This window comes from Schistocerca piceifrons, chromosome 1 (assembly GCF_021461385.2).
Source record: "Schistocerca piceifrons isolate TAMUIC-IGC-003096 chromosome 1, iqSchPice1.1, whole genome shotgun sequence".
In the NCBI taxonomy this organism is placed as follows: domain Eukaryota; kingdom Metazoa; phylum Arthropoda; class Insecta; order Orthoptera; family Acrididae; genus Schistocerca; species Schistocerca piceifrons.
The window spans coordinates 655,914,172-655,936,547 of record NC_060138.1 but is presented as its reverse complement, the minus strand read 5'-3'; the positions used below and the strand labels follow the sequence as shown (position 1 = coordinate 655,936,547).

Sequence of the window (22,376 nt, the reverse complement as noted above, 5' to 3'; positions counted from 1 at the left end):
CAAGTTAATGGACAAAAACATATTTAATATGAAGCCATAAATTTTAAAAACGAGATTACGACAGATTCTGTGGGAGAAATGCTACTATTCAATAGAATAATTCATTGAGGATGAAATGATAATTTGAGCATGGGGTAATTAAGTGCCAGATTTTATTGTATGTTAGATAACAAAATTGTGTTATGATTATGATGCTATTTGGTAACATCAAATTTTACCACATTTTGATGTGTCTCCTGTACCTGAATCAAATGATTTAGATTATGTGCATTATAAGACAAGTAAACCACAATTCACAATGGATTCATATAAACATCATGCCTCCTTTTCTAGTTGCCAGTATTGTGGATGGATGCAGTTGTATGACTGTCCACCACTGTTTACTTTCAGACACACTGGCAGAAGCAAAACCCACTTCTGTCTCCAGCTCTGTTCATCAGTGCAATCCTGCTGGTGTTCTTTGCAGCCCTTCACCATGTTACTAAGTGATAGGATATTGAGTTCAGAAGAAGCAGGAAATTGGTGAGACACTGGAGATTAATTGGACACTGATAGATGACATTTTTACAGATAGTGCTCAGGCTGAAACAATTAATGTGCACGCAGTTGTTAATGAACTATCTGATCACGACACGGTTAAGGGAAATAAACAGTATGAAATCTTTACAGCCCAGACACACAAAGCAGTGAGGCTTATTAAAGAGAATAGGGTACAGTGTGTTAAGACTAAGTTAAAAGATGTTGTATGGGATGAAGTATATACAGGAACAAATACTTATATCAGAACCAATTTATTCCATGGTAAATTTGTGTCAATATTTGAAAGTTTCTTTCATAAGAAGTTTTCCAGAAGATAACTAAAAAAAGAAGTAAGTCATAGGTAAGTAAGGGAATTTAAATCTCATGTAAGAGGAAGGCCAAAGTAAGTCAAGATCTGACATTACTTTCATACTACAAAAAATGCTGTAGTATTTTAAGGAAATGCCCAGAAGTATACACATTCCGAAATAAATAATGCAGATAACAAGATTAAAATTCTATGGGATATTGTCAAATGGGAGACAGGACACCCAGACTGTGTACAAGATACCACGACAATTAAACCAAATGATAATGCTGTGACTGATAATTCACAATAATTCACAAGTTGCAGGTACTTCTAGCAATCACTTTTTAAATGCAGCAGCACAAATAGGATTAAATGATTCAGTTGAAAAGCAGGAGAATATATAAAAAAAGTCATTCCACAGAACTTCAAGCAATTAGAAGTGACACCAACATCCTTCACTGAAATTAATAGAATTCTAAAAAGTCTAAAAAACAAAAGCTCATGTGGTGTTGATGGAATTTCAAACATAATTCTGAAAAGTTGTTATAGCTTAATAAGTAATACCCATAGTGACATATGTAATGCATCACTGGCACAAGGAATTTCCCACACAGGTTAAAATGTGCAAATGTGCAATTAATAAGAAAAGTGACAAGACAGACATGAATAGTTATTGTCCAGTTTCCTTACTAATATGTATTTCCGAAATATTTGAAAAAATAACGTACTCATGGATAGTCTCATACATAAGTAGAAATAACTTAGCGTATTGAATTTTGGATTCCAGAATGGCTGTTCAACCGAGAGTTGTATTTATACATTACTCATCAAATGTTACAAATTTTACAAGTCTTAAATAATAAAATGTTTGACTGTGTACATCATGTTAGTCAAGTTTTATGAAACTGGTGTGTTTACACTCAGCTGGTTTGAATCATTTTTAAAAACAGAATGCCAAAAGTTGTACTGAATAATTCAAACAGTGAAACTTCCTGGCAGATTAAAATTGTGTGCCAGGCTAAGACTTGAACTCGAGACTTCTGCTGTTCGCAGGCAAGTGCTCTACCTACTGAGCTACCCAAGCACAACTCACGCCCCATCCTCACAGTTTTACTTCTGCCAGTACCTCGTCTCCTATTTCATTCTGAAATTCAAACAGTATTTGAAGGGTAGAAAATTTTAGTGACCAGAAAGAAATCACATAAGGAGTTCCACAGGGCTCAGTTTTGGGTCTACTCTTCTTCCTAAAATGTGTGAAAGACCTTTGACTTAACAATCAATGAGCAAAATTGTTACTTTTGTTTTGCAGACAATACTAGCATTATAAAAAAAAAAAAAAAATAAAAAAAAATAAAAAAAAAATCAGAGAGAAAGCATTGTCAGAGATGGGAAATGATATCTTCCAAAGAATTATAAAGTTGTTCTCAGAAAATTGACTCTCCATAAATTTTGGAAAAATACACAGTGTATTCAGTTCTTTACAACAAATACAGTTATACCAACAATTGATATAGCCCGTGAGCAGGAGCCAGTAAATAGGGTTGAATGATCCAAATTTTTGTGTCAACTTAATTGATGGAAACTTCAAGTGGGAGGAGCATATTATTGATCTTCTTAAACAATAAACTTCAGCTCATATTGCTGTTTGTGTAATTGCTAGTCCTGCAAACAAATTAATTAACCTTCTGACATATTTAACATCTTTCCATTTAATAATGTTGTGTGGAATAATTTTCTGAGATAGTGCACCTTTCAGAAAGGAGGTATTTATTGCACAAAAGTGAGCAATAAGAATAATATGTGTTACTCACCCATTGAGCTTATATATGTGTATAATTGCTAATGAAATTCATCATAAATAATTCAATACATTTCGAGAAGAACAGTGAAGTCCATATATACAGCACTAGAGAGAAATATGACCTTTATTATCCATTATTAAAGTTGTTAGTGCCTCAGAAAGGAGTTCAGTGTGCAGCAACAAAAGTTTTTTACCATTTACTCAATACAATATCTGACAGATAGCAAAACAAGTTTTAAATTTAACTTAAAGTCATTTCTCCTGGACAATTTATTCTATTCAGTTGGCATGTTTGTATTTAAAAACTAGTAGCCAGTGAGAAATCATATATTTTGTAAAAAAAAAAGTATTCATTAATGTTAACACTAATCATGTGTACATATCCTGTAAACTGACTCATTCTACATCATTTCAATAAAAGCAGCATTCAAATGATATGTGGAACATATAACTAACTATGATTCTAGAGAATATAACAGAAAGAAACATTCCACTTGGGGAATGACCATCAACAAACTGACCATTCGCATGAACGGACACAGGCAGACAGTGTTTGTTGGTAATGAGAATCACCCTGTGGCTAAACATGCCTTGGTGCATGGCCAGGACATCTTGGCACAGTGTTACACCATCCGGGTTATCTGGATACCTCCCACTGACACCAACCTATCAGAACTGTGGAGATGGGAACTTGCCCTTCAATATATTCTCTCTTCCCGTTACCCACCAGACCTCAACCTCCGCTAATTCCAAGTTGCCGCCCCTCGTACATCACTTGTCGTTCAACAACATCTTTGCCCCTGTACTTCCGCCTCGACTGACATCTCTGTCCAACCTCTTTGCCTTTACATATGTCTGCCTGTGTCTGTATATGTGCGGATGGATATGTGTGTGTGTGCGAGGTTTGGTAAGTCTGTGTGTGTGTGTGTGTGTGTGTGTGTGTGTGTGTGTGTGTGTGTGTGTGTGTGTGTTATTGTGTCTATCTACATCTACCAGCACTTTCTTGTTTGGTAAGTCACAGCATCTTTGTTTTTTTTATATATGATTCTAGAGATATAGAGATGCTGTTGGATACTTTTAATTTATTATTAGTTATCAACTGCCATACTCACAATTGTAAAAGCCATACAGATAATGTATTTACACAGCAAGATGAAGTTAAAATACAGGTGTCTTTGTGGTTAATAGATTTTCAGGCCATGATAAGTGTATTCATGTTGTGGAACTTAGTTGCATGAACACTAAGACAATTTGAAAAAAAAAAGTCCTGGTAAATATTAACATTCAATTCTGAGCTCATTTGTGTAAAAAATCAACAGATGATTTGTTATTTTCATCATGATAACATCTGAAGTCACTGACTAAACTGTTTTCTGTAAATTATGAATCTAAAACATGGAATCCCTAGCAGGAAATGTGTAACATTGGTAATTGACAACTCAGTCAGTACTTGATGCACTATTTAAAAAAGTACTAAGAATTTTTGCATTTTAGGCTCCATGTTGGTTAATCACAACCTGTTATTCATGTAATAAGCACTACTGCCTTGGATCCAAACTTCAATCAGTTTTGCTTTAGTTATTGAACAAATGTTTCAATGGAGGAAATAAAACTGTAGTGCTTTATTTATTTATTTATTCATTTATTTAGGGTGGCATTGCATTGAGGAAATATCCTCAATGTTTGGAGGAGACTGTACATACCATATTTTATGTGTCACTTAAGAACATCTTGTTATGTAGGAAGACTAGTGTGGTGTGACGGATGCCACTGGAATCGATGAGTGTGTATCTCACATCATTCTGCAAGATGACAGTAAAATAAAGGGTTTCTTTGTGGGCACCACATTTATTGACTAAGGATCATACAGCATTCACAGGTGGGATGTAAAAGAACACCAAAAATTCAAAACTGGCTCACCTTGCCTTCACGAATGGTGAAACCTAGGCTTCTTACCACAAAGCACCACCTAAATTATAAAGCAAGAAGTGAGTGCTCCCGTGAAATGACTTTATAGACTCGACTATAGGTAAAGAAAGTGACATACTTTGTGTCACTTTGTTTCATTGCTAGAATAGGAGGAATGCAGTCAGGTAATGAAGGCTTTGGTGGAAAGTTCATTGTGTAACATTCTTTTCGTTGTGATGTCTGCAACTTGATATGTCATCTTTACAGTGAGTGGCAATGTATCCTTTTCATAATATTGTTTGATCTTACTTACAGACTTTAGAGTACCATTATTAAGAGAAGAATCTAGGAATGTAAAACTGCTCCTTATCTGTAGTGTATGCAAAGACACGATTAGACTTATTACAGTACATGTCTTGAAGACATCTAAGCAGTCATTCATTATGCACTCTGTATGTGAATGGAACGGGGAAGAAACCCTAATATTGGTTTCTGGAGAATGGATGTAGATGTATTTTTTTCAGTTCTGGTTTTTATGTTGTTCCCACAAGTGAAAATTTTGCTGAGAGAACAACAGCTTCCTAAGAATGAAGAGCTCCTGCAGATGCGGACTGATTACAGTTGCCAGATATCAATTAGAAAACATTGATTTGATGAGTGCTTGAAGGTGTCAATAGAGGAACTGAGTGTAACAGAATAATGACTGTTAGAATTTTGCCTTCTAAAAGTAAGTATTGGCCAGCTATGAAACCCAGCACTTTTATAACTGTATACTCAAAATATATGGCCACAGTGATCTAGCAGGTAGAGCACTAGACTCAAGACTCCAGCCATAGAGGCCCTGGGTTGCGTCCCGGATAGGGGTGAGGAATTTTCCTTGTTCCAGTTCCTCCAGGATGTCACTGAGTCCACTCAGCATGTTATGAAATGAGTATCAAAGATCTTTCCTGAGGACAAAAGGCAGCTGGGATAATGGGCCCAGCATCCTCCCCCTTCTAGTGCCCCAATGAAGAAAGGCTGTACTCTACCTGCAGTCATGCCAAAGGCCCAGTCACAGGCTTGTACCACAGACAGTACCTTTGTATTCAACATACACTCCTGGAAATGGAAAAAAGAACACATTGACACCGGTGTGTCAGACCCACCATACTTGCTCCGGACACTGCGAGAGGGCTGTACAAGCAATGGTCACACGCACGGCACAGCGGACACACCAGGAACCGCGGTGTTGGCCGTCGAATGGCGCTAGCTGCGCAGCATTTGTGCACTGCCGCCGTCAGTGTCAGCCAGTTTGCCGTGGCATACGGAGCTCCATCGCAGTCTTTAACACTGGTAGCATGCCGCGACAGCGTGGACGTGAACCGTATGTGCAGTTGACGGACTTTGAGCGAGGGCGTATAGTGGGCATGCGGGAGGCCGGGTGGACATACCGCCGAATTGCTCAACACGTGGGGCGTGAGGTCTCCACAGTACATCGATGTTGTCGCCAGTGGTCGGCGGAAGGTGCACGTGCCCGTCGACCTGGGACCGGACCGCAGCGACGCACGGATGCACGCCAAGACCGTAGGATCCTACGCAGTGCCGTAGGGGACCGCACCGCCACTTCCCAGCAAATTAGGGACACTGTTGCTCCTGGGGTATCGACGAGGACCATTCGCAACCGTCTCCATGAAGCTGGGCTACGGTCCCGCACACCGTTAGGCCGTCTTCCGCTCACGCCCCAACATTGTGCAGCCCGCCTCCAGTGGTGTCGCGACAGGCGTGAATGGAGGGACGAATGGAGACGTGTCGTCTTCAGCGATGAGAGTCGCTTCTGCCTTGGTGCCAATGATGGTCGTATGCGTGTTTGGCGCCGTGCAGGTGAGCGCCACAATCGGGACTGCATACGACCGAGGCACACAGGGCCAACACCCGGCATCATGGTGTGGGGAGCGATCTCCTACACTGGCCGTACACCACTGATGATCGTCGAGGGGACACTGAATAGTGCACGGTACATCCAAACCGTCATCGAACCCATCGTTCTACCATTCCTAGACCGGCAAGGGAACTTGCTGTTCCAACAGGACAATGCACGTCCGCATGTATCCCGTGCCACCCAACGTGCTCTAGAAGGTGTAAGTCAACTACCCTGGCCAGCAAGATCTCCGGATCTGTCCCCCATTGAGCATGTTTGGGACTGGATGAAGCGTTGTCTCACGCGGTCTGCACGTCCAGCACGAACGCTGGTCCAACTGAGGTGCCAGGTGGAAATGGCATGGCAAGCCGTTCCACAGGACTACATCCAGCATCTCTACGATCATCTCCATGGGAGAATAGCAGCCTGCATTGCTGCGAAAGGTGGATATACACTGTACTAGTGCCGACATTGTGCATGCTCTGTTGCCTGTGTCTATGTGCTTGTGGTTCTGTCAGTGTGATCATGTGATGTATCTGACCCCAGGAATGTGTCAATAAAGTTTCCCCTTCCTGGGACAATGAATTCACGGTGTTCTTATTTCAATTTCCAGGAGTGTATCTTGCTTGATGTTGAAGCAGAACAATAAAAATTAAAATTTGCAAGGGCTAAAGTAAGTTAATTGGAATCATCATGAGAATGAAAGTGACAAGGTACCCATAATGGATGATTAATAATTCTTTTAAGTGTTTTGGCTTTCATTGTTCTATTATGTACTCTGAGAACCATCTTGCTAAACAAAGGTTTTTTAATATCTGTACTAAGTAAGAACTATTCTCTTCTTACACTAATAAATTTTGGAATTTTTCATTGTCTTTAATCTTTTCAGGGTGATACCTGGGTTGTACAGAAGGCATTACCATTGTCTGGAAACTTGGCTGGTGGTCAAGTGCTGGTGTCAGTTGTCTTTTGGCCTGTTCCTTCAGTGGCTAAACAAGATCCTCTCTCTACAGAAATACAAGCTGATGAAGATGATGCAATAAGTGATGGCCATGGAAAGAGAAATAGCAATTCTTGGATGCAACAGGCAGTAAGTAATAAAAAGAGATATGTCAAAACTGGATGCCAGATCAGGACTCGTCAAAAATATCTAGCAGCTCTCATGGATCCACACAGAATTCAAATGTATGATTAATATAAAGTGACAATGGGAAGGATATGACTGAAATATGCTTTCAAATGCAGAAACAGCTGTGGAAATATCTAACAGCACAATATGAGACATGTTCAGTTTGTAGCTGGATATTATTCTAACAGCATTTGAAAGATCAAGTGTGGTTTATGTTCCCATAGCCTTAAAATGGGAAAGATTTGAATATCCAGTCAGTTTCCATAAATCTGTGACAGCATAGCAAACAATTTCACATTATCTGCAGATGATTTCATTTCCAGGCACAATTGTGGGAACATTTCATATGTGCATATTTACAGTGCTGTTAGTTCTTTTATCCTGTGCTTAGTGATTATCTGTAGCATAAGTAGTCCATTATGCAGAGTGAAGTAGGCAGCACCCATTGGTTAATATTCATGGGAAAAGATCTTCTGAACAGGATGCGGCTATTAAAGATAAGCAGACTCAGAAATGGAACTTATGGACTTCCATCAGAGGGTCAGTAACAGGTAACTTAAATTCTTTCAGGAATATCTCAATAGATTGACCTTCTGAAGTTACTACAGAAGATGTAAAGAAAGTTCTTAACTTTTCAGTAAAAACCATGTGTTCTATAGTGGTAGAATAACCAAGACATCAATTTCACAAAAGCAATCATGGAAAGCACTGTAAGAGTAACATACATATTCCTAAATATACAGATGAGTGCTGGTGAATGATCAAGGACCATGTCAGTAATTTTTCCAGGTGAGAAAGCCACTATAGCAGGGAATAACTCAAAAAGAGAATATCAGATATGACACTTAAATCACATACTTCATTACAATCAGTTACGTCCCATGCGGAAATGAATGATAGTGTAACGACTTCGCTAATGAGACTAGTGGTCCTTGGTGGGTATTGCAGATGCAGCCTCCAGTGCAGAAGATAAAATATTGATATTTTGTGGTGTTTGCTGTCTCTGGTGAATAATGACTCAAGCCTTTATACAATCTGTGACTCGAACCTTTATGCAATCTGTGCACAATGCTGCATAGAAAGAGCAGTTGTACCATATCAGTATTATTTAGCTGCTGACAGTGTTCTCAAAGGTAAGCAGGGAACTGGCCAGTTTGTGCACCATATGTGAAACTTGTGAAATGTTGTTGGTCATTGGTATCTTGTTCATGAAGCTTGGATGTCAAAATAAATAGGCATCAGATCTCTAAGACTAGTCACATCCGTAAAGCCAATATAGGAAAGGCAACTCTTTCCTATAACAAACTGGTGGGTGTCACATATAAAGCAGTATTTATACTAGCTTTCATGCTCTTGCCCTTTCTCTAGTAGAAGTACACACATTCACACACATAACCATACAGATATCTAAATACACATTCCTATGGCTACAGTTAGACTGACTGTTGGTTATCGATAGCAGTTGTCTTGTCAGATTGAGATGGGGAGGGGTTAGGGAAGGATGCACAAGTTGACGATAGGGTAGTGGGATAGTGTGAGGCAGGTCTTTTGACAGATGACTCAGCAGCTGCATAACATGATGAAAGAACTGCAGAGGGTAGAGAATATAGGAGGTAGAGAGATGAGTGGGGGTGGGGGGAGGAGGAAAGGAGAGGAAGATGGAGATGAGAGGCAAGATGGGAAGGGAATAGAGAAAGGGAGAGATGTGAAATGAGGGGGGAGGATGGACAGAGAGAGAGAGGGGGAGAGAGAGAGAGAGGGAGAGAGAGAGAGAGGGAGAGAGAAAAGAGAGAGAAGAGAGAGAGTGAGAGGGGGGGGGGAGAGAGAGAGAGAGAGAGAGAGAGAGAGAGAGAGAGAGAGAGAGAGAGAGAGAGAGAGAGAGAATGCCTGCATGGGAGGAGGGGGGGGGGGTCTCAGGCATTTACTAACCTATACAATGCAAGGCCTCATCTGAAAGCAGCCATTTTGTATATCAGTTATGCTGGAATTCTGTGTGGCCATGACAAATAACCAGCTGTCTGCTTGCATGAATGACTATCAGAAAACTGCAGCAAACTGCAAACACACTGAGCAGTGAAACAATACAAAAGGATTGCTAGTTATGGGTTGTAACTAAGTTGGTCATTCCCACATAGAAATCTTCACAGTGTAGGCAGGTCAGTTGGTAAATCACGTGGGTGCTTTCACATGTGGCTCTGCCTTTGATCGTGTACACCTTCCAGGTTACAGGACTGGATTAGGTGGTGGTGGGAGGGTGCATGGGACAGGTTTTACACCAGGGGCGGTTACAAGGGTAGGAGCTGGAGGGTAGGGAAGGTGGTTTGGGGATTTCATAGGGATGAACCAAGAGGTTACGAAGATTAGGTGGACGGCGGAAAGACACTCTTGGTGGAGTGGGGAGGATTTCATGAAGGATGGATCTCATTTCAGGGCAGGATTTGAGGAAGTCGTATCCCTGCTGGAGAGCCACATTCAGAGTCTGATCCAGTCCCGGAAAGTATCCTGTCACAAGTGGGGCACTTTTGGGGTTCTTCTGTGGGAGGTTCTGGATTTGAGGAGATGAGGAAGTGGCTCTGGTTATTTGCTTCTGTACCAGGTCAGGAGGGTAGTTGCGGGATGCGAAAGTTGTTTTCAGGTTGTTTGTGTAATGGTTCAGGGATTCAGGACTGGAGCAGATTCGTTTGCCATGAAGAGCTAGGCTGTAGGGAAGGGCCTGTTTGATATGAAATGGGTGGCAGCTGTCATAATGGAGGTACTGTTGCTTGTTGGTGGGTTTGATGTGGACAGATGTGTGAAGCTGGTTATTGGACAGATGGAGGTCAACGTCAAGAAAAGTGGCATGGGATTTGGAGTAGGACCAGATGAATCTGATGGAACCAAAGAAGTTGAGGTTGGAGAGGAAATTCTGGAGTTCTTCTTCACTGTGAGTCCAGGTCATGAAGATGTCATCAATAAATCTGTACCAAACTTTGGGTTGGCAGGCCTGGGTAACCAAGAAGGCTTCCTCTAAGTGACCCCTAAATAGGTTGGCGTACAAGGGGGCCATCCTGGTACCCATGGCTGTTCCCTTTAATTGTTGGTATGTCTGGCCTTCGAAAGTGAAGAAGTTGTGAGTCAGGATGAAGCTGGCTAAGGTAATGAGGAAAGAGGTATTAGGTAGGGTGGCAGGTGATTGGCGTGAAAGGAAGGGCTCCATCGCAGTGAGACCCTGGACATGTGTAATATTTGTGTATAAGGAAGTGGCATCAATGGTTACAAGGATGGTTTCCGGGGGTAACAGATTGGGTAAGGATTCCAGGCGTTCGAGAAAGTGGTTGGTGTCTTTGATGAAGGATGGGAGACTGCATGTAATGGGTTGAAGGTTTTGATCTACGTAGGCAGAGATACATTCTTGGGGGGGGGGGAAGGGGGGGGGGAGGGGGGGGGGGGGCTTGGTAACCAGCTACAATGGGGCAGCCGGGGTGATTGGGTTTGTGAATTTTAGGAAGTAGGTAGAAGGTAGGGGTGTGGGGTGTCGGAGGGGTCAGTAGGTTGATGGAGTCAGGTGAAAGGTTTTTCAGGGGGCCTAAGGTTCTGAGGATTCCTTGAAGCTCCGCCTGGACATCAGGAATGGGATTACCTTGGCAAACTTTGTATGTAGTATTGTCTGAAAGCTGACGCAGTCCCTCAGTCACATACTCCCAACGGTCAAGTACCACGGTCGTGGAACCCTTGTCCACCGGAAGAATGACGATGGATCGGTCAGGCTTCAGATCACGGATAGCCTGGGCTTCAGCTGTGGTGATGTTGGGAGTAGGATTAAGGTTTTCAAGAAGGATTGAGAGGCAAGGCTGGAAGTGAGAAATTCCTGGAAGGTTTGGAGAGGATGATTTTGAGAAAGAGGAGGTGGGTCCCGCTGTGACAGAGGACGGAACTGTTCCAGGCAGGGTACAATTTGGATAGTGTCTTGGGGAGTTGGATGATTAGGAGTAGGATTAGGATTATTTTTCTTCGTGGCAGTGACATTTCCAGCAGAGAGTACGAGTGTAGGACAGTAAATCTTTGACAAGGGCTGTTTGGTTGAATCTGGGAGTAGGGCTGAAGGTGAGGCCTTTGGATAGGACAGAGGTTTCGGATTGGGAGAGAGTTTTGGAGGAAAGGTTAACTACCTTCCCTACCCTCTGGCTCCTACCCTTGTCACTGCCCCCGGTGTAAAGCCTGTCCCATGCACCCTCCCACCACCACCTACTCCAGTCCTGTAACCTGGAAGGTGTACACGAACAAAGGCAGAGCCACGTGTGAAAGCACCCACGTGATTTACCAACTGACCTGCCTACACTGTGAAGCTTTCTATGTGGGAATGACCAGCATCAAACTGTCCATTCGGATGAATGGACACAGGCAGACAGTGTTTGTTGGTAATGAGGATCACCCTGTGGCTAAACATGCCTTGGTGCATGGCCAGCACATCTTGCACAGTGTTACACCGTCCGGGTTATCTGGATACTTCCCACTAGCACCAACCTACCAGAACTCCGGAGATGGGAACTTGCCCTTGAATATATCCTCTCTTCCTGTTACCCACCAGGCCTCAACCTCCGCTAATTTCAAGTTGCCGCCACTCATACCTCACCTGTCATTCAACATCATCTTAGCCTCTCTACTTCCGCCTCGACTGACATCTCTGCCCAAACTCTTTGCCTTTACATATGTCTGCTTGTGTCGGTGTATGTGCGGATGGATATGTGTGTGTGTGCGCGAGTGTATACCTGTCCTTTTTTCCCCCTAAGGTAAGTCTTTCTGCTCCTGGGATTGGAATGACTCCTTACCCTCTCCCTTAAAACCCACATCCTTTCGTCTTTCCCTCTCGTTCCCTCTTTCCTGATGAAGCAACTGTGGGTTGCGAAAGCTTGAATTTTGTGTGTGTGTTTGTGTTTGTGAGTGTCTCTATCAATATACCAATGCTTTCATTTGGTAAGTTACATCATCTTTGTTTTTAGATATATTTTTCCCATGTGGAATGTTTCCCTCTATCACAGGTGTTGTGGCCAGTCTTCTACATAGACACTGATTCTTTAGTGAGCATGGTACATTTTTTAACTTCTTTTATGTTTTAATACATATTAAAATAATGCACGTTCTTTAAAGATTGTCAGCTTCACATTAACTGAACGGAAATTTTCTATTATTTTCATAGATCGGAAGAAGTTGTTAGCCAATTGGAACTTGTAATCAGCAAGTTGTAAGCTGCTCTCTTAGATGTATGACAAGACAACCTATCACTGTGTTAGCTGAAGCAATAAGGAAGGATTAGGTATGAGCTCACAATTGTAAAACAGCAGTGGAATAGTGCGAGACAGTGTTATTTGTGGTTGGCAAACTTTATACGTAGGCCTGTCCATCTGAGGGTTAAAATTTTTAATATATACAGATCATTGTACTTCCTTCACCCACTGATGTTTGGTCTTACAAAATGATCCTTATGTTCTAACGTGTCATCAGAATACTTCATTTCATATTACCTAGTAGGATCAGTGTGTCTGCGAAAACAACTTTCTCCAGGAAAAAATCTAATGATGTCAAATCTGCTGAATGGACCAGTTAAGGAGCAAGTAACTTTCATCCAGACAACTGATTTGGAAACACTCATTGAAGACAAGATCTAGTAGATGTTCACTATGCACTAAACACCCATTGTGTTGATACCACATGTTGCTCCTAGTGGAACACGGTGGAAATATGGACAGTTGTTGGCTCCATTCAACTGCGTGGTTCTGAGGCTTTGATGTTTGTTTTCTGTATTGTATACTGATTGCATTGTATCTTTCTTGTAAGTTACTTTGTGGTAGCTCAAGAAGTAAGGTATGTGAGAAGTGGTATTTACCCAATGCTGAAAAAGCAGACTTATTAATGGTGTATGGAGAATTTAGAAAGCATGCTGTTCCTTCTCATGTTCTGCACATGAAGCTTGCGTGGGCACACATTATGAAGAATCATTGATTCACAATCTTACAACTCTGCAGTCAGTTCCACTCCTTCTTGCATGAAATTGTCATGGAGTCTCTGTTGTTCCAGAAGCTGTGTGCTAAATGGGTGCCTAAGCAACTGTCTCCAGAACACAAAACAAACCATTTGGGTGCAGCTTTGGTTAGTCTGCAGCATTAGCATGATGACAGTGACAAGCTTCTGACCACATCAACACAGACAATGAGACGTGGGTTGCATACAATAACCCAGAAACCAAGCAGCAGTCAATCCACTGGTGTCACATTGGCTGTCCTGCAAAATGAAATTCGAGCAGACTTTTTCAGTGTGGAAAGTGCTGTGTTCAGTATTATGGGACAGATGGGGGACTTCTCTTCATCGAATTCCTGACTAGATGTGACACAGTTAATGTTAAGCATTACTGCAAAACAATGTGGAAATTGAAAATTCGTGGCAGACTGAAACTGTGTGCCATACCAAGACTCAAACTCGGGACCTTTGCCTTTCAAGTCTTGGTCCGGCACACAGTTTTTATCTGCCAGGAAGTTTCATATCAGCACACACACTGCTGCAGAGTGAAAATTTCAGTCTGGAATCTGGAAATTGCAACAGACTATTCAGAACAAGCAGTGTAGTATGATTAGTGCTGGTGTTGTCTTGCTGCATGGTAACACTTTGCTACACATGGTTCAACACATAACAGAGCTCCTGCAGATGTTCAGCTGGGAAGTGTTTGATTATACTTTCTAGAGCCTGGACCTCCCTCCTAGTGATATCCAGCTGTTCTGAAACCCCAAGAAATTCCTGCCTGTTCAGATTCAGCATTTTCAGATGGACAGAGAGATAGAAATGATTGTTACACATCGGTTCCAACCCCAGGTTGTAGACTTCTGAAACACAGGGATACAAAAGTTGGTCCCATGATATGACAAATGTCTGGATACTAGTGGTGAATATGTTGAATAATATCTCAACACTTCTTGTATCTGTCGTGATAAATCTTTCAATTAAATTGTGTTTTGTTTACTGTTGATGGCCCCAGGGCAACTCACTTTGTGGAAGCACCTGGTACTGACAAAGACACAATCATATGGAATACCTTCACAAATATATGTTGAGGAATATTTATTTAATACAACCCAGTATATTGTAATGGGTGGAAATGATGATCCTGTTCTAAGGGAAATATTGTTGTTAGATGGTGGTAAGGAATTCCAGAAATACTTCTACAATATTTCTGTTTGATGTAATGAATGACAGCAGTCTTTACATGTGCAGAAACGTGAGATGAAGCCTGTTACAAAGAGAAAGTCCTCTATAATATTTGATTACAAGATTAGTGGTGAACTTTTAAACTATGTCACATTATATAAGTATTTAGGACTAACACCAAGAAATGATATGAAATGTAACAATCACATGAAATCGGTATTAAGTAAAGCAAATGGAAGCCTCAACTTCATTTGTCTGTGTCTGGGGAAATGCAATGAATCTGTAAAGGAAATCACGTACAAAACCCTACTGCGACCAATTATACAGTTTTGTTCCAGTATTTGGAGTCCTTACAAGCAACAAACATCAAATGGATCCAGAAAAAAATTCCAGGTTCATAATAGGTTGACATGCATTTATGGAAAAAATAAAACTCTTTAGATTGTGTTGTAGAGAAGAGTTACAGCATGTCGTTTTCATGCTTACATTTATGCACACTTATTCTCTCTCTCTTTTTTTTCAGAAAATGCTGTTGACTCACAGAGAGCAAGAAGGACCTTCCGATATCAGCAGTCTTCTCAGTCATGGATTAGGCCTGATGGAAGTCAACATCATCAGGTGCACCATAATTTTCATAAAATTTGTTCAAGTATTTTGATACAGTACAATTCCCAATATAAATCCAAATGAAAATTCCTAGCAGATTAAAACTATGTGCCTCAAACCTGAGATCTTTGCCTTTCATTCGCAAGTACTCTTCTGACTGAGATATCCAAACTTGACACACAACCTTCCCTCGTAGCTCCACTCCCACCAGTACCTCTTCTCCCACATTCCAAATTTACAGATGTTCTACTGCATATCATTCAGGAAAAGCACTTCTGGAAGACGAGATATTGCACAGAAATGCCTACAAGATTGTCTCTATGTTGTGAAGTGTGGAAGGTAGGAATTGAGATACTGACTGAAGTGCTGCTGTAAGGCTTGGTTGTGAGTTGTGCTTGGTGAAATGCTTCACTTTACAGTTCTTGACTACTAAATTGATTGATATTCAATTATAATTGCAATTTACATCAAAATAAGTTAAGTGAAAACGAGGAGATAAATGTTATGTTTTGGATAGTTGCTCTCAATGAAAGTTCATTGTAATTATTTGATTAGACAACGATGCTTGATTTGTTTATTTGTTTTGTATACAGTTTAACCAACAATCTTATGAATTATCTTCAATTTCCATTTTTGATAAGCATATCATTTTATTTACTGTTTCTTACTGTATCAGATGACATTGAATTCAATAAAACTCCAATTTCCGACTTATTACACCTGTGCTCATACAGCATCATACTTCAGCTTGTCCTTGCACCACATCTGCTTGTACAGTACAACTATTGTCAAAACTCTTAACGCAATGCTGTCGAAACATATAATTAGTGGGCAAAGATAATTCAGCACAGTAATTTACATGAACTGTTGTAATAATTTGAATTTATAGAAATTATTTTGTAAAATGGAATTATTATTGGAAACATTATAGTTTTGTGTGATTAGGAAAAATAAATTTAAAGGATTTTTAATAGTGGTTTTTGGATATGACAAGATCTCATGCATAATCTTTTTTTTATTATTTTTACATACAAACATTATTTCAAAAGAAAATCCATAATGATTTTACGTACAAAATTAACAGAGGTAACCAACTGAAATCATGTTGCGACATAAATTGAAGGGGCCAACACCTGATAAACTCCCATACCTCAAAAATTAATACGTATGATAGCTTGTTTGGCATACTACTTGCAGACAAAAAGCAAAGGTCACAGCCTTGAGTCCCAGTCCGGTACACAGTTTTAATCTGCAGGAAGTTCAGATGAGTGCACACTCAATTGGAGAGTGAAAATGCATTCTGGTAAATCTGAATGATCTACTAATTCCATGTCTTCTACAGTTCACTAACAAATGACATCTTGAAGGACTCAACTGCTTTTTCTCAAGGATCTCAGATATTTCTTCTGGTAACTTTTATGTTAACTACTCTCTCTATCTCCCCCCCCCTCCTCCCCCCTTTTTCTAACAAGACTAACTACAGACGAACTTGATACAGAATCTTTGCTGTTTAATGGTGTTTCATGGTTTCATGAAATATTAGCTTAGGCAGAACTTGGGAATCAAGAAGAGCTGTTTTACTTCTTACTTGCTGATGACTAAATCTTGACATTAAATAGTGAGCATGAACTCAATTTCCTAAATTTACAAATTTAATGTAATTGATCAGTCACATGTTGAGTGGTGACCTTCCATTTGATAAAAGTATAGCCTTCATGTGTTAATGCCAGTGTCAGCTGTAATTTTACCACATTAGAAACTGCAACTACTTGAGATAACAAAATTTTATAATTTTTATTGCATATTATTTCATATGTATTCAGTATTTAATAACAATTGCAAGACTTCTCTTTGCTATAAAATTTTCAAATTGTAAGTTTAGCAATAATTTCATTACCTAATAAGTAGAATAAATTAATGCATTGTTAATTTTATCTGAGCATTTTATTATTATAAATTCATACAGCTTTTAACATTCCTGAAGACTGTAATGCAGAGAAGAGTTGTCAGTCAGTAAGGAATGAAGTATATGCACTTGAGAAATTAATACACACTCATTCCTTCAATTAATTATGATTAACATTAATATCTAGCATTATTTAAAAATGTGAAGTATTGTAAGTTTAGTGACCTGTTAATCAGTTTCCTTAGGAGCGTTCCTGTGTGTCTAAACTCTTATTGCAGTTGCTAAGAGTTTTGAATGAACTTAAAATAACTTCACACAATACCTGTGAAACAGATTTTCATTTCCTGTTATTTTCTGTGTCTGTATCGATGATGATCAGCTGTTAAATAGTAAGCTTCATACTGGTATGATGACGGATCAGTAAACTTGCATAGACTTAATGACAACTAACAGAATTTAACAAGTTGCAATAACATTTTGTCCATACTCAGTAACTGCTCAAAAGGAAATTTAAAAAAGTGACTGTATACAGTGTTAATACTGAATTTCAGTTCATAAATAACAAAATTTGTGACATGGGATGGACTGACTTGAGCTGTCATGGAACTTAATTTAATGGCAGCTAAACATGGTTTGACAATATACACTCCTGGAAATTGAAATAAGAACACCGTGAATTCATTGTCCCAGGAAGGGGAAACTTTATTGACACATTCCTGGGGTCAGATACATCACATGATCACACTGACAGAACCACAGGCACATAGACACAGGCAACAGAGCATGCACAATGTCGGCACTAGTACAGTGTATATCCACCTTTCGCAGCAATGCAGGCTGCTATTCTCCCATGGAGATGATCGTAGAGATGCTGGATGTAGTCCTGTGGAACGGCTTGCCATGCCATTTCCACCTGGCGCCTCAGTTGGACCAGCGTTCGTGCTGGACGTGCAGACCGCGTGAGACGACGCTTCATCCAGTCCCAAACATGCTCAATGTGGGACAGATCCGAAGATCTTGCTGGCCAGGGTAGTTGACTTACACCTTCTAGAGCACGTTGGGTGGCACGGGATACATGCGGACGTGCATTGTCCTGTTGGAACAGCAAGTTCCCTTGCCGGTCTAGGAATGGTAGAACGATGGGTTCTATGACGGTTTGGATGTACCGTGCACTATTCAGTGTCCCCTCGATGATCACCAGTGGTGTACGGCCAGTGTAGGAGATTGCTCCCCACACCATGATGCCGGGTGTTGGCCCTGTGTGCCTCGGTCGTATGCAGTCCTGATTGTGGCGCTCACCTGCACGGCGCCAAACACGCATACGACCATCATTGGCACCAAGGAAGAAGCGACTCTCATCGCTGAAGACGACACGTCTCCATTCGTCCCTCCATTCACGCCTGTCGCGACACCACTGGAGGCGGGCTGCACGATGTTGGGGCGTGAGCGGAAGACAGCCTAACGGTGTGCGGAACCGTAGCCCAGCTTCATGGAGACGGTTGCGAATGGTCCTCGCCGATACCCCAGGAGCAACAGTGTCCCTAATTTGCTGGGAAGTGGCGGTGCGGTCCCCTACGGCACTGCGTAGGATCCTACGGTCTTGGCGTGCATCCGTGCATCGCTGCGGTCCGGTCCCAGGTCGACGGGCACGTGCACCTTCCGCCGACCACTGGCGACAACATCGATGTACTGTGGAGACCTCACGCCCCACATGTTGAGCAATTCGGCGGTACGTCCACCCGGCCTCCCGCATGCCCACTATACGCCCTCGCTCAAAGTCCGTCAACTGCACATACGGTTCACGTCCACGCTGTCGCGGCATGCTACCAGTGTTAAAGACTGCGATGGAGCTCCGTATGCCACGGCAAACTGGCTCACACTGACGGCGGCGGTGCACAAATGCTGCACAGCTAGCGCCATTCGACGGCCAACACCGCGGTTCCTGGTGTGTCCGCTGTGCCGTGCGTGTGATCATTGCTTGTACAGCCCTCTCGCAGTGTCCGGAGCAAGTATGGTGGGTCTGACACACTGGTGTCAATGTGTTCTTTTTTCCATTTCCAGGAGTGTATGTCTGACAATCCTGTACTGTAACTTGCCATATATTGACTGTGGCTTTGTGCTCAGTGTCTATGTAAACACTGTTTTTACAAATAGGTTGAATAGAAAATTATTATATTTTAAAAAATAAAATAAGACAGGAAAAGTAGAGTATACTTATACACATTAGGCAGTAAATTAATTTGATTTAAAATTGGCTAAGTGTCCTGTACTGATATAATTAATAACTTCTGTTTTACGATGTGAAAATTTTGAACATGTACCTGTAGTCCTGGGATTTAGAAAAGCCTACCAACATTTTCTGGAAATTTAAATTTTCTGAATAAAATATTTCATTAACTGACATGTTATTCTGGTAAAATTATATATTTTTGGAATCAGAAAAATCAGTTCTGCAAAACTATGATAATAAATTCATGAAACAAATACACTCTTGAGATCCACACATTGCAGTAATCTTACAATGAAATAAATTTTGACTAGAGATAACTTTTGAAATAAATACTTTACAGAAAACACTTCTTTGGAAAGAAGAAAATAAGGGCTTTCAGATAACAAATGTTAATCATAGGTCAGAGAATTATTAATGTTGTTGAATTTTGAAGTGCTCATGGATTAGTGATTCATAAATTATGAATATTTCATTAAAATGTTTCTGTCTGAATTCCTGGATGGAGCAATACATAAAATATGAGAAAGGCAACAACTCACCTATAGTAGTTCAATGTATGCAGCATAGAAACACATAACAGAAAAAAGAATTCACACTAGCTCTCTAGTATTCACTCTGTTTCCAACAAAAGTACACAGATTCACACACACAGCTTCACAGACAGATGAACACAAACTCCAGTGCCCATGGCAAGACTGATTATTGATACTAGGTTATTGAAAGCAGTTAGCTGAGCTGATGGAGGTGTGGAGGGTACAGGGAAGGACACTTGGAGTGGTAGCGGGAAAGAGCAAGTTTTTGGAACAATAAGACAAAAAGAGTACAGAGGTTAGAGTAAAAGGAGATATAGGAAGAGGGACAAGTGGGAATGGGAGGGGGAAAAATTGAGAAATGTGAAGATTGAGAGGGAGAAGGGGGTAGGAGAGATAGAGATAGACAGAGAGGAAGAGAGGGGGAGGGAGAGAGAGAGATATACTGCCTGTGGTGAGAGGAGGTGGTGAGAGAGAGAGAGATATACTGCCTGTGGTGAGAGGAGGTGGTGAGAGTGGTAGGAGAAGACAGTGGACAATCTGGACAGAAAAGGAGTGCTGTGGACAGAAGAGAGAAGGCAAAAATATGGCGAGGCAGTTGGAAAATGTTACTGGAGATATAGGCCAGGGTCACTGCGAAAGCACAAGATATTCTGAAGTGACAGTTCCCATCTACATATGAAACTTCCTGGCAGATTAAAACTGTGTGCTGCACTGAGAATCAAACCTTTGCCTTTTGTGGGCAAGTGATCTATCATCTGAGCTACCCAAGCATGACTCACAACCTGTCCTCACAGCTTTATTTCTGCCAGTACCTAATCTCCTACCTTCCTGACTTCACAGAAGCTTTCCTGTGAAACTTGCAAGAGTAGCACTCTTGGAAGAAAGGTTATTGTGGAGACATAGCTTAGCCACAGCCTGGGGTATGTTCCAGAATGAAATTTTCACTCTGTAGTGGAGAGTGCACTAATATGGAACTTCCAGGCAGATTAAAACTGTTTTAATGCTTGCTTGGGCACTTGCTTAGGAAAGGCAAAGGTCACAAGTGCAAGTCTCAGTCCAGCACACAGTTTTAATATGCCAGGAAGTTTCATATTAGTGCACACTCCACTGCAGAGTGAAAATTTCATTCTGAACCCATATACATAGTTCAGAGAAACTTGAGCTGGAATGGAGAATCCAAATTCCCCAGCTGTGAAGTCACTTTTGTCATGGAGTGCAGCATATTCAACAACTGAATGGCCAAATTCGATGTTTTCCACAGTTGGCAGTGGCCATTCGTGTGAGTAGACAGTTGGTTGCTTTCCATGCCCACAAAGAAGGCTATACAGTGATGTCAGAATGTCTTTTCCTTATTGCCTCACCATTCAAGGACATTGCATCTGCAGTGGAAAGCAAGAGCTGTCGAAATATACCAATGACATTACCAGAGCCTTTACTGACAGACAATATCCTACTGAACTCAACCATCAACAGATCTCCCATGCCATCTGCTCCTTTGACACCAGTAATCCTGTTGGCCAGCCACCAACCAGTACTCCTCTAATCACCCTGTGTTACCCTGGCCTTGAAAAAACTCAACCACATCCTAAACCAGGGCTTTGACTACCTTTCTTTATGCTCTGAGGTGAGGGAAGTCCTACTGAAAATCCTACCTACATCACTCAAAGTAGTTTTCCACCACCCACTAACTCTCAGAAGATCTTTGTCCATCCCTATTTTAGTCCTGCTGCCAATCCTGCTCTACACAATACATATATCATGTATATAAGAAATATTAAAATTCTTATCTATGTTGTGTTTTTCAAAAACTTATTTATTCAATTTTTACTTTACATCTGATGACAACAACAATGTAAATAATTCATATAGAAATACAAAAATAAAGGAAAGGCAACTACTCACCTATAACAGATCAACACGTGAAGTATAGAAACACATAACAGAAAACAGCATTCTCACTAGCTTTTGAGCACTTGCTATTTTTCTAACACTTCTAATAAAAGTACACACATTCACACATAGATAATTTTCTTTAGGTTAGCCCAGGTGCAAGACTTGTTCCATACACCCATCCACCACCTCCTACCGCAGTCCAGCCACAGGTATTTCCAACACAATAAAAGGCAGTGCCACATATGAAAGTGGCTGTGTTATATATCAGCTATGCTGCAATTACTGTACAGAATTCTGTGTGGGCATGACACTTGCATGAATGGCTACTGTCAAACTGTGGCAAGCTTGACCATCTTGTTGCTAAATGTGCTACCGAGAGAGGTGGCGCAGTGGTTAGCACACTGGACTCGCATTTGGGAGGACGACGGTTCAATCCCGCGTCCGGCCATCCTGATTTAGGTTTTCCGT

At 41.1% G+C, this 22,376-nt stretch overlaps 1 protein-coding gene across 1 annotated transcript in view; it reads left to right on the top strand.

Moving 5' to 3' along the window:
* LOC124763286 (tricalbin-1-like) overlaps positions 1 to 22,376 on the top strand; it is a 295,056-nt gene that overhangs the window by 164,859 nt on the left and 107,821 nt on the right. The window contains exons 11-12 of the mRNA XM_047249126.1: positions 7,325 to 7,525; positions 15,264 to 15,358. Of these exons, the coding sequence (XP_047105082.1) occupies positions 7,325 to 7,525; positions 15,264 to 15,358 (296 nt within the window). The remainder of the gene's footprint in view (positions 1 to 7,324; positions 7,526 to 15,263; positions 15,359 to 22,376) is intronic.